The sequence below is a fragment of the Corapipo altera genome, unplaced genomic scaffold (genome assembly GCF_003945725.1).
Source record: "Corapipo altera isolate COAL_440 unplaced genomic scaffold, ASM394572v1 126, whole genome shotgun sequence".
NCBI classification, from domain to species: Eukaryota; Metazoa; Chordata; class Aves; order Passeriformes; family Pipridae; genus Corapipo; species Corapipo altera.
In genome coordinates, this window is record NW_020884937.1 from 3224705 (window position 1) to 3249274 (window position 24570).

A 24570-nucleotide genomic window follows, 5' to 3' on the forward strand; every position below is an offset into this window, starting at 1 on the left:
CCCCTTCTTTTTTCCCCCTTCTTTTTTTCCTTCTTCTTCTTTCCCCCCCTTATTCTTTCCCCCTCTTTTCTTGTTCCCCCCTCCTTCTCCTCCCCTTTTCCCCCCCTCTTCTTTTTCTTCGCCCCCTCTTCTTTCTTTTCTCCCCCTCTTCTTTTCCACCCCCCCTTTTTATTTTTTTCCTATTTATTATGTCACTCTTTCAGGAAAGGAGTTGAGAAAATGCCTTCTTAAGGGAAACAAGGCAAACCAGGCAGTTCTGTGCTGTCCTGTTGGAGAGAGGGCAAGGGAAGCCCCATCATAGCACCGGGCAAAGCCCGTGAATATTTGTGTCCTGTTACTGCCCTACCCAGGGGAAAACTCCTGCTTGTGTGTGGAGGGTAATTCCCACACCTCTTCCCAGCAGTTCAGGTGGAGGTGACCATCCGAATATTGGAGGATCAGGTGGTGCTTTTACCTCCTTCCTTTGTGCTGTCTCACACAGTCCAGTTTCCCCCACCCTCGCAGTAAATCCCGTTGTTATTTCCAGCTTGCAGCTAAAATGCAGCAGGACTATTTTACAGACAAAAAAGGAGGGGGTTCAGGGACTTCCAGAAAGTCCCACACTTAGAGATGGACCTGGAAACCACGGGGGCTGATGTCTTTAAAGACAAGAGCAGAGGTTTGCAGGGCTCCCTCCCTCACTAATTAGTGAGGAGGAGTAATTCAGAAGCGCCAGGGCTTAACTAATGCACTGTCACTGAGTGGTGGAAACAAGGAAAGTCCTTATGAAACCCAAGAGGTCCAAGAGCCAGAGAGAGCTGCAAGACGTTTAAAAATATCCCCGCATGCCAGAGGAGTCCCTGGATTAGTGGTGCCTTGGGAAAGCCAAGCACTTTCTCATGCTGACACCTGGAGGCCACAGCTTGTTCCTTCAGACGGGCCTGTCCCTTGGGCAGCCCTGGACGAGGAGCAGCCCCAAATTGAGCTGCCTCAAAACACCGTCGGGACCCCCCTGGTCCCACCCCTTGTCAGGGCCCCGGGTAATAAATGACAGCCCCGAGGGCTGCAGGGCTCTGCCTGCTGTCTCATTCTGCCGTGTTTTATATCCCTGCACCATCTCTGCCCTCCGCCAGCGCTGTAAATCCTTCAGGTGCTGTTCCATGGAGCAACACCCTGCCCTGTAAATCTTTCTCCTCCTCTCCAGGAGCTGCTGGTTCCTGGTTCAGCGTTGCAGCGAGTGATACCCCAGGGCAAAGAGGCACATGTATCACCCTCTCAGACACAGCTATTCGGGGTGGGCTTGTTTCCTCTCCTCCAGGAGCAGCTTCTTAAGGAGTAAAGAAAAAGGGGGGAGGGGGGGGGGGGAACCCCCAAAAAACAAAAAAACGAACCACTTTTTTCACTTATAAGCGGAGGGAGAAAGTTTTAAACTTGGTCACCAGAAGAGCCTGGCTGCTTGGTTTGCAGCTTGGGCTGATGCAGCCCGTTTCTTAAAATAACAGGGGATTGTTTGAGGGACTCGTTATCCTCTTTGGATCCTCGCAAACAATTTTGGAGATGGCTGAAACTGGATAGCTGCGGCCTGCAGGCTGTCAGTGCTGCGGGGGTTAGAATGCCTGCATTGATTTGAAGCTCATTATCTTGTTACAGAATATCTTGGTGCAATCAAACAGTGCGTGGCAGAGATGGCTTTGGGGCTGGCCAGAGCCAAATGTCACGTGGAGTTGGGTTGGAAGAGCTGCCCGTGTGGGTGGGACGATACCCGCGGCGATGAGATGGGCACTGGGAATCTGTGGAGCTTCCAGGGATGGAGAACGGGAAGGGTAGAGCCCAGGCTGATGGGTGGAGGTTGATGGAAGGGGGAGAGAACCTGGCAGATGAACCGTTTCTCCTGGATTTCTGTTGTGGTGGCACAGCTGAGGTTTCACACCCACTGGGAATCCAGTGCTTCCAGTCAGGAAGATTGTGGGTCTGGGCTAATAAACCAAACCACATCCAGGCAGTTTGCTGGGGCTTAAGTGCCCAAGGCCAGGTTGGATGGGGTTTGGAGCAACCTGGTCTAGAGAAAGATGTCCCTGCCCGTGGCACAGGGGTTGGAGTGAGATGGACTTAAAGATCCGTTCTAACCCAAATTATTCCATGATTGCAGTGTCTCAGACCTTCAGAGGAGAGTTCACACACCTTCTTCCATTGAGGACTCTCTCAGCACACTCAGAACTCTTTATTTTGTAGCACAGTGGCAAGAAGCCAATTCTACAATCCAGGAGCACAGAGGCTTGGGAACATCTGTCTTTCGTAGTGGCATCCCTCTGGCAGGCATGTGAGCAGCTGACCTAGGGTGTAACCTAGAAAAAATACCCTACAAAGGGTGAAAGCTGCTTAGAAGGCGTTTGCTACCCAGAGGAGTTCAGAATCCATGAGGTTTTGGTGTATGAATTAAAATAAGGGATTCTCCCAGCAGTTCCAATGGGAGTGTTTGCAATGCTGGAGGTGTTTCTGTGGTGTCAGAGGATGTGGTCTAACTTTGGGGGAAAAACAGATGGAAAAACTCTGAATTTGGCTTCCCAACCCTGACTAGTCCTTAAAATGTCCTCAGTGAGTGTGGAGTCGAGCTTTTTTTATTTTAACTTTCCTTCAAGTGAGGAAATGGTTCCTGCTCCTCTTTTCCAAGTGAGCAAGAGAACAGTTAGATAATTCCTACCACAACCTGGTTTGAGTCAGAACCCTTGGGAGGACCAAACCTCAGTCCCCTGAGCTGGATTTTCATCAGTCCTTGTGCACCTGGGAGTGTTTTGGGAAGGCAGGCTCTGGGAATGGGCCAGGAAGTGCCCCATGAGCTTGGACTATCATGGACCTCCCAAGGAACAGTTCCAAAAATGACCTGGCAGTGTCTCTGCATGTCCTCGGTTGACACACCAGCTCACAGATATATCCACTACTGGCACCAGCCACTTGTGTTATTTTTGAGTGGGGGATTTCTTGAGCCCCATCCAAAGCTGGGCTGGAATTGCATCTCAAATATGCAGTCGTTTACGGCTTCCATGGCCGGAGAATGGGCAGCTATAAATACTGCCATGTTTGCTTTTTATTTCTGGCCTTTTGTGATTTGGATTGAAATCCTGGGGCTCTCTGATTGTCACTTAAACTGGTGAGGGGAGTGGATGCTGTCACATCCCTGTAGGTGAGTGTGGAGGTGTAAGGAAGGGGGTTGTGCAGGGAAGGTTTGAGGAGTAAACTGCTTTTTGAGGCACTCGAGTGAGGTACTGTGTTGGGGTCCCAGCCCTCAGGTGCCTTCTGGTAATTTTGTTGGACTGGAGTAGGACCCAATGACTTTTTTTCAGGGAGAAAGGGAAGAACAAGGAGCACTTGTGGTTCCTGCCCCAGCTGTCAGGCTGGAATCTGTGCTGGGTTCCTGCCCTTTGTTGTCCCCTTGGTAGCAGCAGTGCTGTCCCACGATACCTCCATGGCCTGTGCAACCCTTCGTGGAATCATGGAGTGGTTTGGCTTTGAGGGGACCTTAAAGAACATCTCACTCCAACTCCCTTCTGTGGGCAGGGACACTTTCCACTATCCCAAGTTGCTCCAAGCCCTGTCCAACCTGGCCTTGGACACTCCCAGGGTGGTACAACTCCTGCTCAGCTCTGTTTCCAGGCACAGACTGTGCACAGAGAGACAGCCACAGAGATGGCACAGACTTTATTCACATCCTTTAATCCTGGCTTTTGCCACCTCCACACATTCCTTACCCCCTCTGTGTCCTCTTCACCATCAGTGATGCATGTAGAGCTTGACGTGCTTTGAGGGTGTGACAGGGTGGACCAGGCTCTTCTCAGTGGTGCCAAGCAACAGGACAAGAGGCAATGGGCAGAAACTGATGCCTCACAGGCTGAGAACAGACTTCATGGGCTGAATTTCCTCCTTCCTCAGTGCATGGAAAAGGATGATATCATTTGGTGGGATGGGAGCTCTGAGTGAGCCAAGACTGCAGAAATCCAGAACCAAGTGCTGTCCTTAAAAAACACCTTTCATAGACTCATAGAATACCAGAATGGTTTGGGTTGGAAAGGACCCTAAAGATCATCTCCACACTGGTACCTAGGATGTTCCACCTGAACATGAGGAAGAACTTCTTTCCTGTACAATGACCGAGCATTGGAAGAGGTTGCCCAGAGAGGGCGTGGAGCCTTCCTCACTGGAGACATTCCAGAGCCATCTGGACACAATCCTGCGCCATGTGCTGTGGGATGACCCTTCTTGAGCAGGGAGATGGGCCCAGATGCCCCGCTGTGGTCCCACCCCATGATTCCATGACGCGGCTCAAGCTCTTGTCACAACAGGTTTTCCTTCGGCATCCTACTGTTTTTTTTCCTTTCTCTAACCTTTCCTCCAGCCACAACTAAAGCCTCTCTCTCTCCTCCCCGCCGCAGGTTTCAAGGAGACAGCCTTCCTGTACGCCATCTCCTCGGCGGGGCTGACCCACGCCATGGCCAAGGCGTGCAGCGCAGGCCGCATGGAGCGCTGCACGTGCGACGAGGCGCCCGACCTGGAGAACAGGGAGGCCTGGCAGTGGGGGGGCTGCGGGGACAACCTCAAGTACAGCAACAAGTTCGTCAAGGAGTTCCTGGGGAGGAAGCCCAACAAGGACCTGCGAGCCCGGGTGGACTTCCACAACAACCTGGTGGGCATGAAGGTGCGTTGGAGGCCGCTCGGGGTCGTGGGTGGGTGGGGGCAAGATGAAGGGGCTGCCTTTGGTGTGTGGGAGCAGGAGTGTGGGGTGGAAAATGCGTGGAGGGATCCTTCTTCTGGAAGGGTGAGGTCTCACTCGTGGGGCTGTGCCCTGGTTTTGTCGCTTTGCTTTGAGAGTTGTGCGAAATGTTGGAGAGGGAGCAGAGGGGAAGGAATGGGACTGCCCAGGTCTAGGAAATAAAAGGTGGGGATAAGGGTTGCTGGTTTTCCACAAGGAAGACAGGACTTACCCTACAAAGGGATGGAAAGACAGATTCTTCAGGCTTACATGAGGTAGGACACGGAGGAAGGGATTTATGCTGCTGAGACACAGGTTGGGGGACACTTTTCTTGAGCAGTTCAGTAGAACATGGACAGTAGAGCATCTCCATGACCAGGTTTCTTTAACACTGGCTGGAGAACCTGGCAGGGGACCAGGGTGGACAGATTAATTTCTGACTGACCTCAGACCCAAATGTCCCTTCAGCTTTTGTTTTCTGGCAGAAACCTTCCATGTCACCCAGAGCTGATATGTTTGCAGGTGACAGTGCTTGGGTGTCAAGTCCCTTTTTCCTTTTCCATCCTTATCCTCTCTGCTGGAGAACTTCCTACTTGCTCTTCCCATGAGGCTTTACCCTCCTGCCCAGGGGCCCCCCTGCACGACTACCAGAGTTCAGGAAACATTTGGACAATACTCTTGAGCACATGGTGTGATTTTTGGGGTTGTCCTGTGCAGGGGCAGGATTTGGACTCAGTGATCCTTGTGGGTCCCTTCCAACTCAGGGTATTCTATGACTGATGTAAAGGACAAAGTGTGTGCAATTGCTGGGTCATCCCAGCAAGGGGAGGGGGAGAGGAAGGGGCTTCCTACCTTCTCCCATGATCTGCTTGGCTGTACCTAGAGTTGCCCAAACATGAAAATCCCTCAGATTGGCCAGCACAGGTGCTCAGGATCAGGGTTTCACTGCACCAACCTCCGAGGGGGACATACTGTAAGGCTAGAAATAGCCTTCGAGCCTTGTTATTGTCTGTGTGATTGGATGCGGGCTTGGGGCTGGGATGGGGGACCTGGGTCTCCAGTTTCCCAGGCAAATGCAGCCCCAGCCAGTTGTGCATTCTAGGAATGGCCACCCCAGCTCAGTTGTTCCTGTGTGTATGTAGAAAATGTCATTCCTCGCGACAGAGTTGGGCCATCGGGGAATGCCACCAGCGAGGGCTGGCCAGCAGAAAGTCTGCCCCTCTCTCCACCACCAGGTGCTCCTAGACAGTGCCGAGATCAGGATTAGAAACATCCTGGATTTAGCTGCTGTCTGGTTCTGGCTGACAGCTTTTCTGCTCTGGATTAAGGGGCTCAGTGTCTGTGAACTCCCGTTGCAGCTCTTTGACATGTGAAACAGGCTTTGCAGGATGATGGGATTGAAAGTGGAGGGTAGTCCACGGAGGCTGTGATTTCATGCTGGATGTTGCTGTGAGGTGTCCTGGCTCTCCTCCCATTCCACAGGCAGATAATACAGTCTCATCAAAACCATGGGTTTAGGTGCCATTGGCATGTTCTTGTAATTCCATGAATATCTACCAGTAGTGGTGGGGCTAAAAATTTTACCCAATGGATTTGACCCAACTCCCAGTGTTCCCAACCCCAGCAGCTACAGTCAGGATGCCCATATGGCTGAGAACAGTCTTGGAATTAGGTCAGGTGTCCTTACCTATCACCTGTGCTCTACACTATGTCACTTGGAGCTAAACAAACTCCAGGGATGAGCTGGAGGGCTTGAATCTTCCCTTTCTTCCTTCCCTTTCTTGATCCCACTGCAAGTTAGTTCCCAGGGGAAGATGCAGGACTCTCCAGCATCCTCTGTCTCCCCTTTTTTTGGCACAGTCGGGCTCTGGTCATTGGCAGTGGTTTCTCAGTGTAATATCTGCAGCTAAACAGCTGAGTAACAGTTGTGACGGTTGTCCAGACACTCAGAGCCCTCCTGGCAATCCAAGTCAAAGACCTTTGCTGCAGGTCAGTGATCCACTCACTGTTCCTATTTTTGTCCACCCACAACGTGTCAGTCGAGTTGGTGTTGCTGCCTGACAGCTTTCCTTGCCTGTTGGCAGCAGCAGATGAAATGATTCTTCTGTTTGTGCTGCTGGAATAATTGGACCACGGTCTGGTTGAAGGACAAGCCAAGCACCAGATCCACACCAGCACCATGAAACCAGGCACAGAACAAATGCATTTCACATTGAGAAGGAAGTTTTTAGGAGGATGGCGCTTCAGGGTCAAGAGAACATGGATCTCTAGAGTCAGGATATGTGAACCTAAACCACTGGCACAATCTGGTGTCATTATTAAGATGATCAGAAATGACGACTCAAAACTCGTTTTGTAACTGCAAGGCCAAAACTTGCAGTGCTTCCTTCAGATTCCAAAATTGAAATCAGTTTGAAGCCTGAGAATTGACCCTCTTGGTGTGGTTGGTGGATTGGGTGTAGATTAATCTACACTTGGGTGTAGATTAATATCAGGTTCCACCCATGTCCTTCCTCCTGGTTCCACTGTGAGTGCAGCGTTGGAGGATGAAGTTACTCACCAGGTACTACCATGTTTACCTTGCTGAACTTATTCATATTTTCCTTGAGGAAGATAGTGGGTTAGATACGATTCTCAGCATGTTTTCTCCACTTGTCTGTCTTCAAAAGGAGCTGCCCATCCATAACTCCTGCCATTCCAACTATTTGAGCAGGATTTGCTAACCCAGCGACTACAACAGCCTGAAAGCACTTTGAACTAACCTAGTTTGGCTGTTTGAACCATAACTCATATGGATTTGATCAAAGGCAATACAGGAGTGCAGATAGCCTTGATCTGGGCCATTTTGGAGCTGAATAATTTTGAACTGGAGCACTGAGAGCCTGTGGATCGTTGTGTGTGTGTGTGTTCGCCAAGGGAGTGGAGGAATATCCATTGGTGGTCTCTCCCATGTCATTTTTCCCATCTAATCACTCCCAACCGTGGCAAAACATACAGACAGTCCCTTGAGACCCAGCAGAAAAAAAAAAAAAAGGGACCTGTGCTTAACTGAGTAGTTTGGCAACCAACCTTCTGGTCAACAGAGCAGTTTCTCCATGGTGTCACCCCAGCAAACAATCCGTGTGTTTCTGAAGGGTGACATTATCCCATCCCGCCTAGTTTTAGTGTCTCTTGGTGGAAGTTCTCCTTTAATTATGATTTTACTTCTGCTTTTTTTTTTACAACCTTGATGGGCTGCCTGTAATTCTGCTGCCACCAATGAACTAATCACTGAACATGTTGTGCCCGTGGTGGCTCACCAAGTTATATGATATGAGCTCAGTGGTTAATGAAAGGGCGAGCTTGTCTGGTGTGAGGATGAGGTAATTAGACCAGGACTTCTCCAGCCTCCTTCTTTATTGAAAAGTAGGAGCTCTGAATAGACCACTTATTAAAAAAGCAATTTCCCTTCCTTTGCCAAATCTACTCTTTCTCATCCAGCCATTCTTTCCGAGGGGTCCTGGGTGGAGAGGGTGTGTGTTGGGGGGAGATGGTTGTGTGTGTCGAGGGGGTGGTGGTGGTGAGAGAAGCCAACTGTATTAAAGCCCCATTGCCAGCAGTGAAGTTTCTTAGTTATATTAAAAGAAGCCCAGGCAGCCTTGCTAAACCTCTCATCTTCTCTCTATATCCTCCCCCCCCTCCTCCCCCTTGTGCACACAAGTGCAGCCCTCTTTTGTAACCCATTAATGAAAAGTCGGAATATTAGAGCACTCAATTAGTTCCACTGGGCTTGAGTAAGTGATGTTTTAATTAAATTTGCCCAGTTTCTCAGCAAAGTATCATTAAACATGACTTTCCAACTCCCTCTCTGGAGCGTTGCTAAGTTTCTTAATCCCAGGAGTGCTGACCTCTTCCAGAGGTATGTCTGGTCAAGCATGTCTTACAGATCCAAGGGGCACTATTAAAGGGGGCTGCTGTTACCCAAGGAAAAAAATTATCCTGTTCTCATTCCCTTTTTCCTTTATCCTTCCAGAAGGAGAGACACAACCCTTTGCCTTCAGGACCCGTGAGAGCCACAAGTGTGGAGGGCAGAACTATGGGAGGGCAGAAACAGGGAACAAAATAAAGGCTTTTCCCCCCAAAAGGTCTCCCTTTAAGCAATGAAATGGAGAGCAAAAAAGTCTTTCTCCCCCCCCCAAAAAGGTCTCTCTTTAGGAAATATCCTGCCTTGAAACTGTTCCCTTCATGAGGCTTGGTTGGTTTTGCACAGGATGTTTTGGTCTGTGCAGACTATGGGCATGTTTCTGAAGGATCATGGAATAGTCAAGTGGTTTGGGTTGGGAAAGACTTTAAGGATCATCTCATTCCAACCCCCTGCCATGATCCTTGTCTGCCTTGCTGTAGGATTTGGGTCCAGACCCATCCTGAGACACATTATACCTGAAACACCTTATACCTTGAACCATATGGGATGCTCTGGAGAGGATAGTGGGAGGTACATGGACTTTTCCTTTCCGTTGACTTGCTTATTTTGGAATTCCGTGCAAGGAATGGCTTTTCTCCGCCCCGGCAGTGCTGGCAGGGATCTCTCTGGAGGGGCTGAGCGTGCTGGAGACAGACTCTCCATATCAGGGACATGTTTGCCCAGCTATCATCTGTCTGAGGAACTTCATGAGCTATCACATAACAGGTTATCAGAGCCCAGCACCCTCTTCATTTCTGCATCTCCGTTTTACAGGGTGGGGAAATTGAGACCCCGAAAGATTAAGTGACTCACTAAAGGTCACACACAGGCGTAGCAAAGCACAGCCTTGCACCCTGGTCTCCTGTTGCAGGGGCTGTGTTTACAAGCACTGACCATCCAGTCCCATCCAGTTCCTCCCAGTAAACATGATTCCAGTCGAATTCCAGAGTTTGTCTAACAGGCAAATTTAAATGTTAATACCGATGTGTTTTTTTTTTGTTCTGCACCCTCGAGATGTGTAATAATTGCTATTTTTGGGACGAATATGTGACCTTAAGATAGTTGCTGCTTGGAAAAAAAAAAAAAAGGAGACATAATGCATCCTTTAGGCAGCTTCTTTAGGGTTGTGTTTGCAGTAGAGAAATCCCATCACATGTTTACCAAGGTACAAACCAAACCTAGAAGATAACGTCCTGAGACGAGCCCTGGGCTCGATGTACAGATCGGTTTTCAGGGCCACCACTGGTATTAATTGCTGCAGGTTATGACAGGTAGGAATGCCCATGGAATTCTTTCTGGATTTTTCCCTCTTTTCAGGCTGACACTGGCTCAGCCATAGCCTTTCTAAGGCCTGGAAATCAAAACTCTGGAAAAAATTGCTTGTCCATAGGTGTTTGCAGTTAATTGTTTATGTGGATGTGAAGCACATTAGGAATACTAAAGGGGAGAAAAACACTTCTAAAGTTCTCAGTTTTAAGTAGGGTTACGTTGTCTGTGCTTAAATGTTTGTATTTCAATACATATGTCCCTAAAATATGAGTGTCCGTATTTTTGAAGAAGGAAGGGTGGTGGAGAGGCAAAATTGTTCTGAAAGAAAACAAGTTGAGAACGGGCTCAGAAGTTGTTTTATTTTTAACAAGATAGAAGGAAAAAGAAGGGAAAGCTTCTAATCCAGCCAAAGGCATTGGCCAGTGCTAAGGGACAAGTCTGGTCTCCTGGTTGTGTGGGGACCGTGGCCGCTGTCCAAACAAACAGTAACACTCGGGCTGAGGGAATGACTGAGCCTGTTTAAATCGGAGAGGGATCTGTGTGGAGGGGATGGGAAGGCGTTTGATTCGTGGAGGAGCATCCCTAAGCCCTTTCTGAAGCATGGGCAGGCTTTTCCCTGGATGAGCTGGCTCCGGGGGGCGGGGGGGGTGTTGGTGGCTCAACGCTCCCTCCTCTGCCCCAAACCATAGCGAATGGTCGGAAGCCTGGGAGCCGCAGCCCGGCCGTGACGACAGCGGAGCCATAACCCAGGAATTCCCACTGCTGCTGCCCAGACGAGAGCGTTGTCTGAAAACCACGGCCGGGGCCCCGTGACCCAGCTGGGAATGAATGGGAATCTGTCCTCGGCTAAAACACTGAGAAATTGTGTGTTGCAGCATGTCTGAGACTGATCATTACGGGGGCACTTAGTCTGAGCTTCGCAGCGAAACCATTGTTGGGAGGGAGGATTACATGTTGCATAGCAATGCTCTGCTGTGATCCCTTCTCCCCATGGCTCTTGTAAAGCCATTTGGGCAGCCAGTCCAGCAACCCTATCTAATTTCCTCGGAGCAGCAAACGCCAGGAAAGATGGTTCTGTCTCTCTTTGTTTTTCCTCGTTCCGCCTCTGTCGGTGTTTGGTGTTCTCACAGCGAGATCAATGGGAATGTGTGTTCCTGAGTCAAGCTAATTAGCTCAAAAAACTTCATTTTCCTCCCAGACTACTCTGTTTGAGGCTACCAGACCAGGTGGTTGTTCAGAGGAGAGAGGGAGGACATAATTTCCGTGTATGATGCTATCCGTGACCCGCTAGTTGTCTTTGCTTGGCTTTGTTGTCATGGTGGAAGCTCTTTACAGCATTTAACTCAAAGGATACTCCTTATTTCTTCTACTCTTGAGTTACAACCCTGCTGCTGTGTGGTAGCTGTGGGGTTTGGACCAGAGGGAGCATGAAATATTTTGTGCTTTGGATTTAATTTAATTCATTCTGCCTCGCATCTGTGAGAAAACAGAGGCATTCCAGGTGGCCATTGCCTTGGTGTAGATGAAATGAGTATTCAGTGGTGATGCCTTGTGTTCAGGAGAGATTCAGGTCTGTGTAGGATGGAAGTAAATCTGGCTCTGAGCCATGATATGCCATGAAAAGAAAGCAGGAACTACCTTATTATGAGGTACCTTCAACACAAAATTATAAGTTTATGACAAAATCTTACTCTGCCTTTCTGCCTCATCTCCCCAGGACTTTTTGGGTAATAAAAGCCGTTTTATTCTGTCCTGGAAGCCCCTCCAGGTTTGAAAGCATGCTCTAGACATCTCCTCATTTGTCCCAGGGCCCGGCCAGGAAGGCTTTCTCCAGCACTGCTCCAAGCAACCTGCTGACTTGGATCAGCCCTGCTCTGCTTCCTGAAGAAACGAGGTGGATTTAAGTGCCTGTGACAGGAGCTTGCAACAAGAGGAGGGAAGGTCTCTGTGGAAGCTGGGGAGCGAGACGAGAAGCGGGAGGGCTTTGCCAAGACTCCTTCTGGCTCGTGGGTGGTTTGGGGCCCGTGGGCAGCGGTTCCCCGTCAGGCGTCGCCTGCGGGAGCTGCGTCGTGACTGACAGCAGCAGGGGAGGCTGCTGGGCAGGAGGTTTTTCTAGGATTTTCACTCTTGCTGCCTCGTAACATTCTTGAGTCATTCCCCAGTCCTTCCAGGAGCGGGTTTATGGGGCGGTTGGGATGCCCCACGCTCGCCCAGTGGCCGTATGAAAACCCCCGCGCGCTGGATTTCATGAACCGGGGCATTCATGGGGATGGGGACAATGGGAACCTTTTATGCTTTGGGCCACCAGGGCGTGACACCAGAGCTGTCCCAGCTTAATAAGGAGCTAGAAGTGAGTCAGGAAAAAACAGGCTATGATTCATTAGGGGCTTTGTTGGAGCCCAGATGAGGAGAATAGGTTCATCTGCCTAAATATGGACACTGATACCCTCTCAGAGACCCCCGGAGGGGCAACTGGTGGTGAAGAGCAATGTTTTTCAGCAGCATTGTTTGAAGTGGTGTTGTTTAGACACCTGAGTTCACCCCAGAGGGTGGGATTCTTACAGGTTGAAGTGGCTGAACTGAGGTGCCTCTGTGTGAGCTGGGTCCCCAGGCTCTCGTTATGGAGCAGAGATGTGGTGAGGACACTTGGTGGGAGCCTGGAGAGCTGTTCAGTGGAGCAGGTGCTGCCTCACTGCAGGATCCTCTGCCTGCTCTGGCTCTGCTGAGTCAGATGGGAGTTCAGAGGTGTTCCTCAAGTGTAGGTGTTTAAAATGTTTGCCTCAGTGAGGTCAACCCTGGCTGGCTGCTGTGATTCAAGAGCCTAAACCTACATGCTTATTCCTGACTCCATCCATCAGCTGCCAATCCATCAGGATCTGGTTTTCCAACATGTGCTGTGCCCTGTCTACTGGCCCCATGTGGATGCCGTGGCAGCAATGCCAGCTCTCCCACAGATCTCTGGAGAGAGGTGGCTCCTGACCAGAACAGCCTCGTCTCCAGGTTCCCTTCCTGAATTTCCTGACCCTGTCCTGTTCAATCAAGCTCTAAATCCAGGAGCTTGCCCACCAGCTGAGCCAATTCCCATTGGTTTCTGGCTTTCCCATCTCCTGTATAATGGTGGGCGTCTCCTTCTCCAGGTGGAGCAGATGCTTTGAGGAGGGGGTGGAAGGGTTGAGAAAAGCCTGAGCTGATGAATGGCTGCAGTGTGCAGCCCTTCTCCGAGGATCTCAGCAATTTCTGATGATGATCTGGGTGTGAAATCAGGTGGAGGGGCTTTGTTTCACATGAACTCAGCTCTCGCTTCTGGACAGGCAGTGAAATGTGACTTTTCATGAGGGATCGTGTGAGTGAGGGCTGGATTTTTTTCCCCCCTTCTCGGTGTTGAAACGTGTTCTGTACACTCTTGTCTGACATTGTGGGATTTCTTGTGGACTTGGCCAGACACTTTGGCACACAAGAGCGTGACAGCCCTTAACCAGGCCGGCCCAGCTGAGCGCTCTAAGCAGCAACACATCCCTCTCTGTAACCCCTCACTCGTTTGAATGCTACTGTGGATTACTGGGTTGCATTTGAAAAGGTCTTGGCTGTCACAGGAATGAAGTGTGACCACTGGCCGGGCTCTGCGATGCATATTGTCTTTCTAAAAATGTTTCTGGAATAGCAGGTTTGGGCCAGGCCCCAATTCCGAGTCCATGACCTATTGCACATTTGCACATGGAGCTCAGCAGGATTCCTGCAGCCAAATCATTAAGAACCGGATGGTCAGGAAGTGGATTGGAGCCAGTCCTGTGCTGTCAGGAGGCCACAACGTGGGCAGATGCCACAATGGGCAGAGGGGGAGGTTGTTTTCTTCTTTGTCAAATACCACAGATGCCCAAAGGAAGGGCACTTCCAGCAGGACCTTTTTAGGAGCCAGCTCTGTAAAACAAACCCTTATTACCTGCTATTTTAGGGGGTGGTTGTACCTTGCCCATTTAAAGTCAAAATGCAACTTATTTTGAGGGGAAGGCAGAATCAGAACTATAAATATTGATTTATAATCTATGGACAGAATGCAGGTTGTCTGTGACTGTCCAAATCACGTGTCTGCTCTCATGGAGCCCATGGAATGATCCCGGGTGTAAATCTCTCTCTGTGGAAGGTGGGCTGGGACATTCCAATGCCGTTCCCGAGGAGGTGGATGTGCTTTTTTGCCGTGAAGCATCTTTAATTGAAGAATAATTCATTTGAAAAGGACGGGATCCTCTGTTGAGCATCAGTCAGTTGATGGGTTTGGGGTCCTTTACAGCACCCAGGGGCTGTCACCACCTTTGTCTCTCTCCAAGATCAAGAACCATTGACTCTCTCCTTGTTTTCTCCTCCCTGTGCTGCTTTTCTTGGTGAAATTAGCCTTGTCTCTCTGTTCCCTCCATCTCATGTGTGTACATTGTGGTTCCACTGGCTCTGATGTCCCTTTCTCTGTCCACATTTTGTGGTGATCTAAAGAGAACCATTCCCATGCAAGCTCTCCCCAAGCAAGATTTGGACATTTTGCTCCGTGGAGACTCCCCTTTCTTTTTGTTTTGGGAATAAATTAGATATACACATTTACTTTCAGATATTTTGAACAAATTATTTCTCTTTTTTAAGGACCTTGAGAGATGAGTCTTATTCCTCATGACAACGCCCATTGCAAGAGTTGGAACTTTAAAATAAATAAAACAAATTCTTTAAGAAAGGATATGAAACTAAGCCTTGCACTCAATGGTCCTTCTGAACATGCTACCACAGTCTGGAATAATATCCCAAACACAGGTTGGAGTGGTGGAAGCTCCCTGGATGTTTTGGGAACAGCTGCTTTTGTTGATGGTGATTCAGGCTGTTGTTCTCGAGGGTTTATATATTTATATATATATATATATTTATTTCAGCAACATGACTGTTTTTCCTCAGTCACGAAGTGAGCTGTGTGGGATGTTAAGCCCAGTCACTGCTGGTGGGAACAGCACAGTTTAACCGTGTTGTCACTGAGCCTGTGCTGCAAATTGCTTGAGTTTAAGGTGGTTCCAGTGCGTTGTGGTGTGGAGAAGGTTCCTGCTGCCCATACTCATGTTCTGGAGCAGGTGACATCCACTAAACTGACTCCTTCCTCTTTTACTACAGCTTATCTACTTGTTATTATTGGCATAGATAAATAAGTGTTAAAATATATATTAATCTCTCAGTTGCATCACAGTTTCAGATCTCTGCCCACGTGATGAGTGGCAACACTGGGCAACCTTTGTGCACCTTTCTAGTACCGTCAATTAGCCAGTTAAGCAAAGTTCTGGCAGGTGAATGTCATGTTCTGGAAATCGAGGACCCTTCTAGAACAAGTGTTTCCTGGAGGATGATGATTTTTCTCTCCTCTTCCAGCAGATAGATTTCGAATTGTCATTGGCTTGGTGTGTTCCTGAAATGTTCTTCTAGCAAATGTTTTTTTTTTGTTTGGTGTCTTGATTTCTGAGGATGACTTTTCTCTCCTCTTCCAACAGATAGATTTCGAATTGTCATCGGCTTGGTGTGTTCCTGAAATTTCTTCTACGGAATATTATTGTGGTTGGTGTTTTGATTCCTTCCCCCATAACTGATTGTCTCTTGGGGCCCATGTGTTGTCTGCAGGTCATCAAGGCCGGGGTGGAGACAACCTGCAAATGCCACGGCGTGTCCGGGTCCTGCACCGTCCGCACGTGCTGGAGGCAGCTCTCCCCCTTCCACGAGATCGGGAAGCAGCTGAAGCAGAAGTACGAGACGTCCCTCAAGGTGGGCAGCACCACCAACGAGGCCACGGGGGAAGGGGACATCTCCCCGCCCAAGAAGTCCGTCCCCGGGCACAGCGATCAAATCCCAAGGACTACAGACCTCGTGTACATCGACGACTCCCCGAGTTTCTGCATGATGAGCCGGTACTCGCCGGGCACCTCGGGGAGGAAGTGTTACAAGGACAAGAACTGCGACAGCATCTGCTGCGGGCGGGGGCACAACACGCAGAGCCGGGTGGTGACGCGGCCGTGCCAGTGCCAGGTGAGGTGGTGCTGCTACGTGGAGTGCAAGCAGTGCACCCAGAGAGAGGAGGTTTACACCTGCAAGGACTGATGGGGGGGCCCGGCCGTTGTCACCCTCCCGCTGCCCGGCGGGGAGCCCTCGGCGGCGGGCGAGCCGCGCACGGAGACAAACAGGGTTTGACGGACCCTCTGGGATCTGAACGCTGTGTTGAGACATGAGCACTTTGTAGGGTACAGGTGACCCAACTGTGTTGCTGTTTTGTTTTGGGTTATTTTTTTGTTGTTTTATTTTGTTTTTTGTTTTTTTTTGTTTTTTTGGGTTTTTTTGGTGTTGTTTTCCTGTAGACTGAATTCCGATGAGGTCCAACCATGTGGAAATAAGTGCCTGTCCCACTGGGGTTAGACACCAGTGGACCTTCACCTTAGTCGTCCACGCAGTTTTGACGGATCGTTTTTCCTTGGAACATCTTGGTTGTTTTCACCAATCCTCCATGAACTCCTGGGCTGACAGATTCTCTTTGGCACAAGTTATCCATACTACTTTATTCCTGGAGCTTCTCCAGCTGCTTGCAGAGCTGAGCAGGTACAAAAGAAAGATCTTTCCGGCACGAAAAGTGATCGTTCGTCTCTCCTAAAACTGGAGAGAGGGATGTTGGGCAATGATGGTTCCTGATGGTTCTTCCAGTGGAATTTCTGCACAGGGAGCAAACAAGGCTCTGACAAAGAGACCCACTGGGAGGGTCAGCTCTTTAGTGACAGCTCCACGTGCATCGTCACCAAGTACAGCCCCAAAAACTCGTGGGTCCACCACGCTGCAGACAAGAAATGTATCCAAGAAAGAGGTTGGGAAGACAAGTAGAAAACCAGCTATGCCTGTCCCCTCCAGTCCAACCACATATTCTTTATTTAAAATAATTCTTCCAAATGCAGGTTCTTTAGCACTATCTCTGTCTTAAATCTAATTATTATATATATTTTTTTTTTTTAAGAACCACTAGATTCTTTGGTCTCATTTTTGTGCATGATTGATTTTTTTTTTCCCCTCTCCTCTTCCCACCTCTTGCCGACGGAATATTCGCCCTGTGGTAATTCCGCTTCAGGAATCTGGATCTGGAACTTTATATTTAGTCTTACACCGGCCGAATTTTGGACGCGTGTTTTTGGAGGAGGACAAGAGAAATCCAAGTGCCTCTTGGAACCCAGGGCTGGCCTGCCTTGTACAGCAGCAGTTTGGGCCTGGATCAGACCTCTGGAGGAGTTGACTTTTCCTTTCCTAGGTCATCATTCCATTTTCTCCCAACCGTGGCAGTGGTACATGACACAAGCTGTATGGAAACCCTACGACCTTAAGATTATTTTTTTGGTTGGTTGGTTGGTTTTTTTGTTTTTTTTTTTTAACCACTAGCTCGAGAACTGTACTTTCAAAAAGGCAAACTCTTGGATTTGGAATAACCAATGGACACACAGTAAAGTGGCCAGAGAGGGCAGGAATTTGACTGCAGTGGTAGATCAATCCCAGTGCTGTGAAACAGATGACAACCTTCAGCTTTTCTTGTTTTTTCCTGGGAAGAGGAGACTCACAATCCAGGACTTGATGCAACAATATTCTTCACTCGTTATAAAAAACGGATTGGAAGCAGCCAGTGGATGCCTCAACGAAGCTTCCTAAGGAAACAATGGAGTGTGGAGGGCGTTTAATTTGATTTTTGGTGGCAATTTTTCATTGCCCAGTGGCGATTTCCACCAATCTTGTATTCAATCCTTTTCTCAAAAGAGGAATTTTTCCACCATTAGTAGAAATCAGCAAGGAAAATGAGAGCAATTTTCCAAGATGGACCATTATTTTTCAAAGCCTTTTTCTCCTTATTTTTTTGTTTAGTTTCGTTATTTTTCCCGCCACACACACAAAAACAGTCGCCACTAATTTAAACTGTTCCTGTGCATCTACTGGGAGGAGAAAAGATCTCTCTTGTTTTTTCTTGGTAACAAATAACCTGCAGTTCCAGCCTGGCTCGTTGGCATCAAATCATCTTGATTTGGGGGCACGGGGAGGGACGGGGTGTTCATGGCACCGTGCAAAGTGAAGCGAACTGGCTCTTTTTGGCTGTTTTCTTATTTGCTGTACAATTCTGGAGGTTTTGGGTAGCGCTGGAGGAGGAGGAGGAGGAATCCACGCACGGTGGAATTCCCGTCTTCCACCTCGCAGGAAGGTCTCCCAGTTTTTGGGAGGGGAGGGGGATGCAGTGCTTTGAAAGTCACCCACGAGCAGTTTTATCTAATGGTTTAAAAAATAAATGGACTAGAAACTTCTAATTCAGCGTGCACATGTGTATATGTATATATATATTTATATATACACACATGCCGACACATAAATATATATATATATATAAATATTGAACATTTATTTATTGTAAAGCCCTTCAGAAGGACCTTCTTATGGTTTCATTGTGGTATTATGTTAAATTCTCTTTCTCCCTCTGTCTCTCTCTCTGTCTCTCACACGTATGTGCAAACCCACTGTTACATTTTTATGTGTTTTTTAGGATAGCTCTTCCCCTCCTAAAGTTAAAGCTGGGCCCAAAACCTCCTCAAGACACGAGGAATTTTGGGGTCTGAATTCCTATTTCTGGCTCATTTCTTTTTATTAAAAAAAAAAAGAAAAAAGAAAAAAAGAGTCCTTAATTAAAGGATGGGCCGCAACTTATGTGCATTATTATTGTTATTATTAATTAATTATTATTATTATTATTATTTTTATTATTGTTATATTTAAACCCTGGGCCTCATTTTCCCTCTTTTCACTGGTGTCTCTGCCTCCATTGACCTTGGCTGGAGTAAATCCACGTTGCACTGGTGTGAGAGGAGAATGAGTCCCTAGGACAGGAGAGAGGGTGGTGGTGGCATAAATATCCTTGGAGAGAAAATGCTGGAGTGGGATGGGATAGGGAAGCTCGGTGTGTTTGTGTGGGGGAGAGAGAGAGAGAGAGAGCTGGGTGGGAAATGAGGCAAGGTTGTCAAAGCTTGACTAGAAGAAAGCAGCAAAGAGTGAATGAACTACTGAGTGAAAGAGCTCTTCTGTGTGTTAGAACTCAGCACTGAAGCCTGAATGCTTTCTGTAAGTATTTACAAAAAAAAAAAAAACAGGAAAAAAAAAAAAAACAAAAAAAAAAAAAAAAAAAAAAAATAATGCAAAACCACCACAAAAAAAAACCAACAAAATTGTATTTATGTTAATGTTGTTATATTGCCTGTTGTATATTGTAAATAGCGAGGTTTATTCTCCTGTGGTTTAAAAAAAAAAAAAAAAGAAAAAAATAGTTATAAATAACTAAACCAGTAGCGAGGCACATGTGTTAAATGTATAGGCAGTGTATAAAATATACTAACACTCTGAAATCAGGAGAACTTTGTCTTCTTGGCCTTTTAACCTAGGGTGGTAAAAAAACATATGTGGGTTATTATCTCTTCTCCCGCCCCCACCCCCAACCCTGCACCACGTTGGGTGTGTTTAGGGCAGGGGGGTGTTTAATTCCGGCGTTTTCCAATGTTTGCCTTATCCTCGAGGAAAGAATGGATTGAGGGGGGGGGGAGAAAAGCCTTTTTTTGGAAAAATCCCGTAGGGATGAGACAAGAGAGGATGTAAAACCACCTTGGAACCCTCCCGAGTGCTCGATGGGTTCGCTGGGGGTCATGGAGGTGTGTGGGAGTTGAATGAACTCAGTGACACAGAATCCTCACCAAACATTGTGGGGAGCATCCTGGAAAACCTTCTTTTTATTCCAGCTGGATTCAACTGGATTTTTCCAGAGAGGTGATTCCAGCCCACCCCCCCCCACCCCCCCCCAGGCAATTCATCGGAATTGCCCTTTTTTTTTTTTTTTTTTTTTTAAAACTACTAAGAGGGTGGATTTGGGTCCCTGGTGTTTTTTTCTTAGATATATAAAAAAAAAAAAAAAAAAAGAAAAAAAGTGCAAAGCAACTTTTCCCCCTTTTTCTTACCCCCCCAGAGAAACAGATTTTTGCTCAGATGTAACTGGAGAAGGAACAGGTGGGTGGAGGGGACATCTCTGACCCCCTTCCACCCCCTGTCCCCCCAAAAAGTGTTGGTTCTCCTCAGCTGATCCAGCAAGACTTGTGAGATCAGTTTTTGGGGGTGGTGGGGGGGGGTGCAACCATTATTTATATAACTTTTTTATTAATTTTTTTTAAAAGAGAATTTAGCTGACGGAAGAATATTTTTATTGAATAGTGCGTTTAGTTTAATGTCAGAAATATAAAAAAAAAAGAAATATATAATATTTTTGTAAACAAGGCAAACTGAAAACGTTTGTTGTTTTATATTAGAATTTTCTATTAAAAGAAATAAAAACCCACGGAAATAATTGTTGCACCCGTCATCTGTTTTTTTTTTTAACAAGCTTCTGTTCTGTGTGACTGACTCATATATGTGGAGACATGCAAAACAAGTCCTAAACATTACATTCTCGTTGTCTTCCAGTTACCAAAAACCTGGTGAAACAGGCAGGGTTTAGTCAAAGGGGCTCTTTTATTATTACTAATATTATTATTAATATTATTATTAATATCAACACTGAAAATAAGTAGTTTGTAATTCAAATATAAAAAAAATCTTCAAGTTTTCCCCTTTTTTATTTGAGCATCCTGGTTTTGAGATGGGTCTGGATGAAGAAAAGCCAAACCCTACTGACAATAACCAGGTATTTGCCATTGATCTCAGTTGGCCTGAGAAAAATGATCCTTAAAAAAGGAAAATTTGGGGGGAAAATAAATAATAAATAATAATCTGAGTTAAATGAAGAGGACCAAATTCCAGGCTTGATCCAACACGAGCAGTTTTAACCTGTTTGAATGGGACGGTGTAAAACTGGGGAGCTGGGAATGATCCCAGGAAGCCTTTGGAAGCAGGGAGTGAGTTATGGTACCCTCTTGTTTTCAAAGGAACTTTTGGGATTGCTGCTTTGGAGACCTGAGCAGGGGCAAAATAACATCTGAGGTTTTTTTTTTTCTGCTGGCAACCAGCTCATTCCCAGGTCTGGAATTCCTTCGTTAATCGTTTCTCAGCTGCCCTCGTTTAGCAAACGCGGCTTGGCCGTGGTGGGCTTGGATGAGACCCCGGATGGAGGGACAGATTTCTCAAGGCTGCTTTCATGGAGTAGATGCTGCTTAAGGTGATTTTCTGGTGGATTATGGTGCCTGTGAAAAATTCCTCAGTTGATGCTGCAGGAAAATTGGGTCTGTTCTGTTCCCGACGGAACAGGTGCAGTAAAGCTCCTCGTTCCTGGTTTATCCAGCTCCGGGGGCACATCTGCTGGCTTGGGCTTGGCTTCCATGCCCAGCTCATCCCAGCTTTCCCTTTCCAGGGTACTAACTAGGTGATGACTTCTGGAGAGCAGTGTTTTCCTGCAGGAGATGCAGGGCCTTTCTGGACCATACTGTTGGTATAACTTGAAGGAGGCTCAGTGTGGCACCGCAGAAATCCATGGAAATCATGGAATGCTTTGGCCTGGAAGGGATCTTAAAGATCATCAACCAGTTCCTGGTTGAATCTGGTCAACCCCCTGAAATCTGTTCATTACTAAAGCAGCCAAGCTTAGGGCCATGGGTATTATCACTGAATAGTTTTTATTTCTCCTTTTCGCTGAGTGACGTCGGATTTGACCAAATTATTTACAAGTTCCAGGAAACGGAATATTTTTAAATATTTCTGAACAGGATATTTCTTTGTGGGCAGGGAGGAAAAGCAGATGGATGTTGCAGCACTGGCATTGGGATGGGCTTCCTGTAACTCCATTTCTTCAGGTGTGGGTTCAGACACAGAAAATTTCGGCTGTCAGGGGAAATATCTGAATTCAGTGGTTTTTCTCAGTTGTTGCTGAATGTTTTCAGAAGTGGGAAAAATTAGCAGCATTAGCTAAGGTGACCCAAAAGGACAGGAGGTTCCTCCCTTGTCAAGTGCTTCCTTCATCACAGGATTGCTCAGGAATGTTGGGAAAGATGCTGCCGTTGCGTTCGCGATGGACCCAGAATCTTCTCTCTTTAAATAAGGAGTCCTCGCTTTGCCATCACTGTAGGTCCCTCTAGAAGGTCTTTTGACCCGTGTGGAGCTGCAGGTTTCTCCCTGCTGACAATAGAAGGGGATAAAGACACGGACACCCAGGTTAATAGAGGTGGGGGTGAATTCAGGATTAATCAAAATCTGTGGATAACCCCTCCAGCTCCCCTTGGACCCATTTGAAAGCAGCAACACCAAAAGTAGCACAGGAATTTCCCTTGTTCCACCTCAGTCTCCAAAGATGTCCTTTGAGACACGAATGTAAAGTCTAGGATTTGTTTTGCACACCTGGGATGGCATTTCCTTTTAAAGGGAGGTGGGAATACTAACATGAAGGATTAGTATTTTTCTCGTTTTTCTTTGTTTTGTTTTGTTTTTTTTTCCAATGTCTTATGGGAGCCTAAGTTATTTTTCTCTACCTCATATGTACAGCTTGTAGGTATAAATCTGATTCTGAGTGACTGTGGAGAATGTATTTAAGTTATTTAACATCTTTGTATAACATAAAAGAAAAAAAAAGCCAGAACAAATGAAACAATAAATGTATTTTAAATTATACTTGAAGTGTGCTCCTCTTTCTTCACGTCTCTTGGAGAAGGTCTGTGTGCAGTGGTTGTGGGAGACCCTGTGCCTCCTTCAGCCTTATTCCTGACTTTGAACTTGTCCTTGAAGCCTGATTTAAGCCTCCAAAGACCATAAAGCCTTGTAGGGTGGCAAGAGTGTTGTAGCAGTGCCATGAGCTGGAGAGCTGTCTCTACACCCATTTTACATGAGGAAAGAGTGACTTGTCCACAGAAAGGCTGAAACCCCCAGATTCCTGCTTTTTCCTCCCCTCAGACCTTCTGCTCTCCCTGTGAAACAGCTCAGGAAGTAGGATCTGATTCGGGATTGTTGGAGAGTGCTCTCATTTGGGCCAGCAGTGCGAAGTTAAACGAGCTCAGGAGGCTGATGGGCTCCACCAGCTTTCCATGGAATTGCATAATCATCATACTTCTCTGGAGGAGTCATGATACCTTGGCAGAGTGGCACTGTCAGGATGTGACTGCAAAGGGACTCTGATCAAATAACTGGCCGAAGCTTGGAACAGGTTGGATGTGGCCAAATTTAGTCTGGATCAATGACAACAATTAAAAAAATTGTCATTATCCCAGGCTGCACATTGTCTTTCTTGATCGAATGTCCTTTTATTCTTCGCAGTGGGCCCCTGGAGCTGTTCAGTACCTAAAAGTCATGGCAGCTGAGCTTTAAATAACCAGAGCCTGTTGTTGTTCATCTTGCAGCCTGCCAAGGACTCAAACAGGGCTCATTTGGGTTTGCAAAGCCCTGAGAAAACACATGGTGGCCCCTTGTGTGGGTGCATGGAATGAGGTGCTTCTTTTTCCCCCAGCTGTGGGATATTCATGGAATCACAGAATATGCTGAGTTGGAAGGGACCCACAAGGATCTTTGAGTCCAACCCCCAGCCCTGCACAGGCCCGTCCCCAACACTCACACCATGAGAGTTGTCCAAACCCTCCTGGAGCTCTAGCAGCCTTGGTCCTGTGCCCACTGCCCTGGGGAGCCTGGTCAGTGCCCAACCACCCTCTGAGGGAAGAGTCTTTTCCCTGGTATCCGACCTCACCCTGCCCTGACAGTTCCCAGGTGCTGCTTTTCCACGTGCGTGAGGAGAAAGTTCAGGAATCACCCAGCAGCCACCTGAGGTCCAGCTGCTCAAGATCCATCTCCAGGCATCCTTCTCGTCTCCCTTGGGGGTCAAATAATCATGTTAACAAAAAGAACCTTCATGGGGTGGGGTAAGGAACATCACATCACCAGCAGTGGCAGCTCAGCTGGCAGGAGGCAGCTGCCCACCCTGCAGTCACTTCAGGGCTCTCACACACATGTCCAGGGACTTCTTACCAACTGTTTGACACACTGCAGAGGCAACTGAGTGTGGTCCAAGTGATTCAAACAAGCAGAGAGACAACCCAGTTTGTGTGTCAGACTCACCTGGGCATGGGATGGAAACACTGAGCTTGGAAAGAGCTTTAGATCCAGCTGCCCTTTCAGTGCACCCCTGATAAACTGCTTCACAACCCAGGTTAGACCATTAAACGAGGGTTACTGCTCTCTTGGTGGTGTGCTGGGGGACATTCTAGTGGGAGGTGTCCCTGCCCACAGCAGGGGGGTTGGAATGGGATGATCTTTAAGGTCGCTTCCAACCCAAACCATTCTGTGATTCTATTCCTTTGAAAACTGGCTTGTGTCTCCAAAGTGTTTCCCCAAAGTCCTCTTGGTTGTCCAACTGTGTCCTTCCCATGCATTCAAACTCCTTGCATTTATTTACCTTCCATTGTCATATCCTGCTGTGGTGCAGCAATCACATCCAGGCTTTTAACCAACCTTTGAGGAGATGGTTCCTTTCCACAGAATCAGCGCTGTCCATCCTCAAAGAGAGGTGATGGATCTCTATCCAGGATCCTGCTGATGCTGGGATGGTATCACACTGTTTTACTCCTCACAGCTTCTTATTCACCCAAGGAAATGTTGCTAAATC

At 47.5% G+C, this 24570-nt stretch overlaps 1 protein-coding gene across 1 annotated transcript in view; it reads left to right on the forward strand.

The window, feature by feature from the left end:
* WNT9A (Wnt family member 9A) overlaps window positions 1–19268 on the forward strand; it is a 58918-nt gene extending 39650 nt beyond the window's left edge. The window contains exons 3-4 of the mRNA XM_027660660.1: window positions 4407–4669; window positions 15576–19268. Coding sequence (XP_027516461.1) covers window positions 4407–4669; window positions 15576–16049 — 737 coding nt within the window. The 3' untranslated portion in view covers window positions 16050–19268. The remainder of the gene's footprint in view (window positions 1–4406; window positions 4670–15575) is intronic.
* The last annotated feature ends 5302 nt before the right edge of the window (window positions 19269–24570 follow it).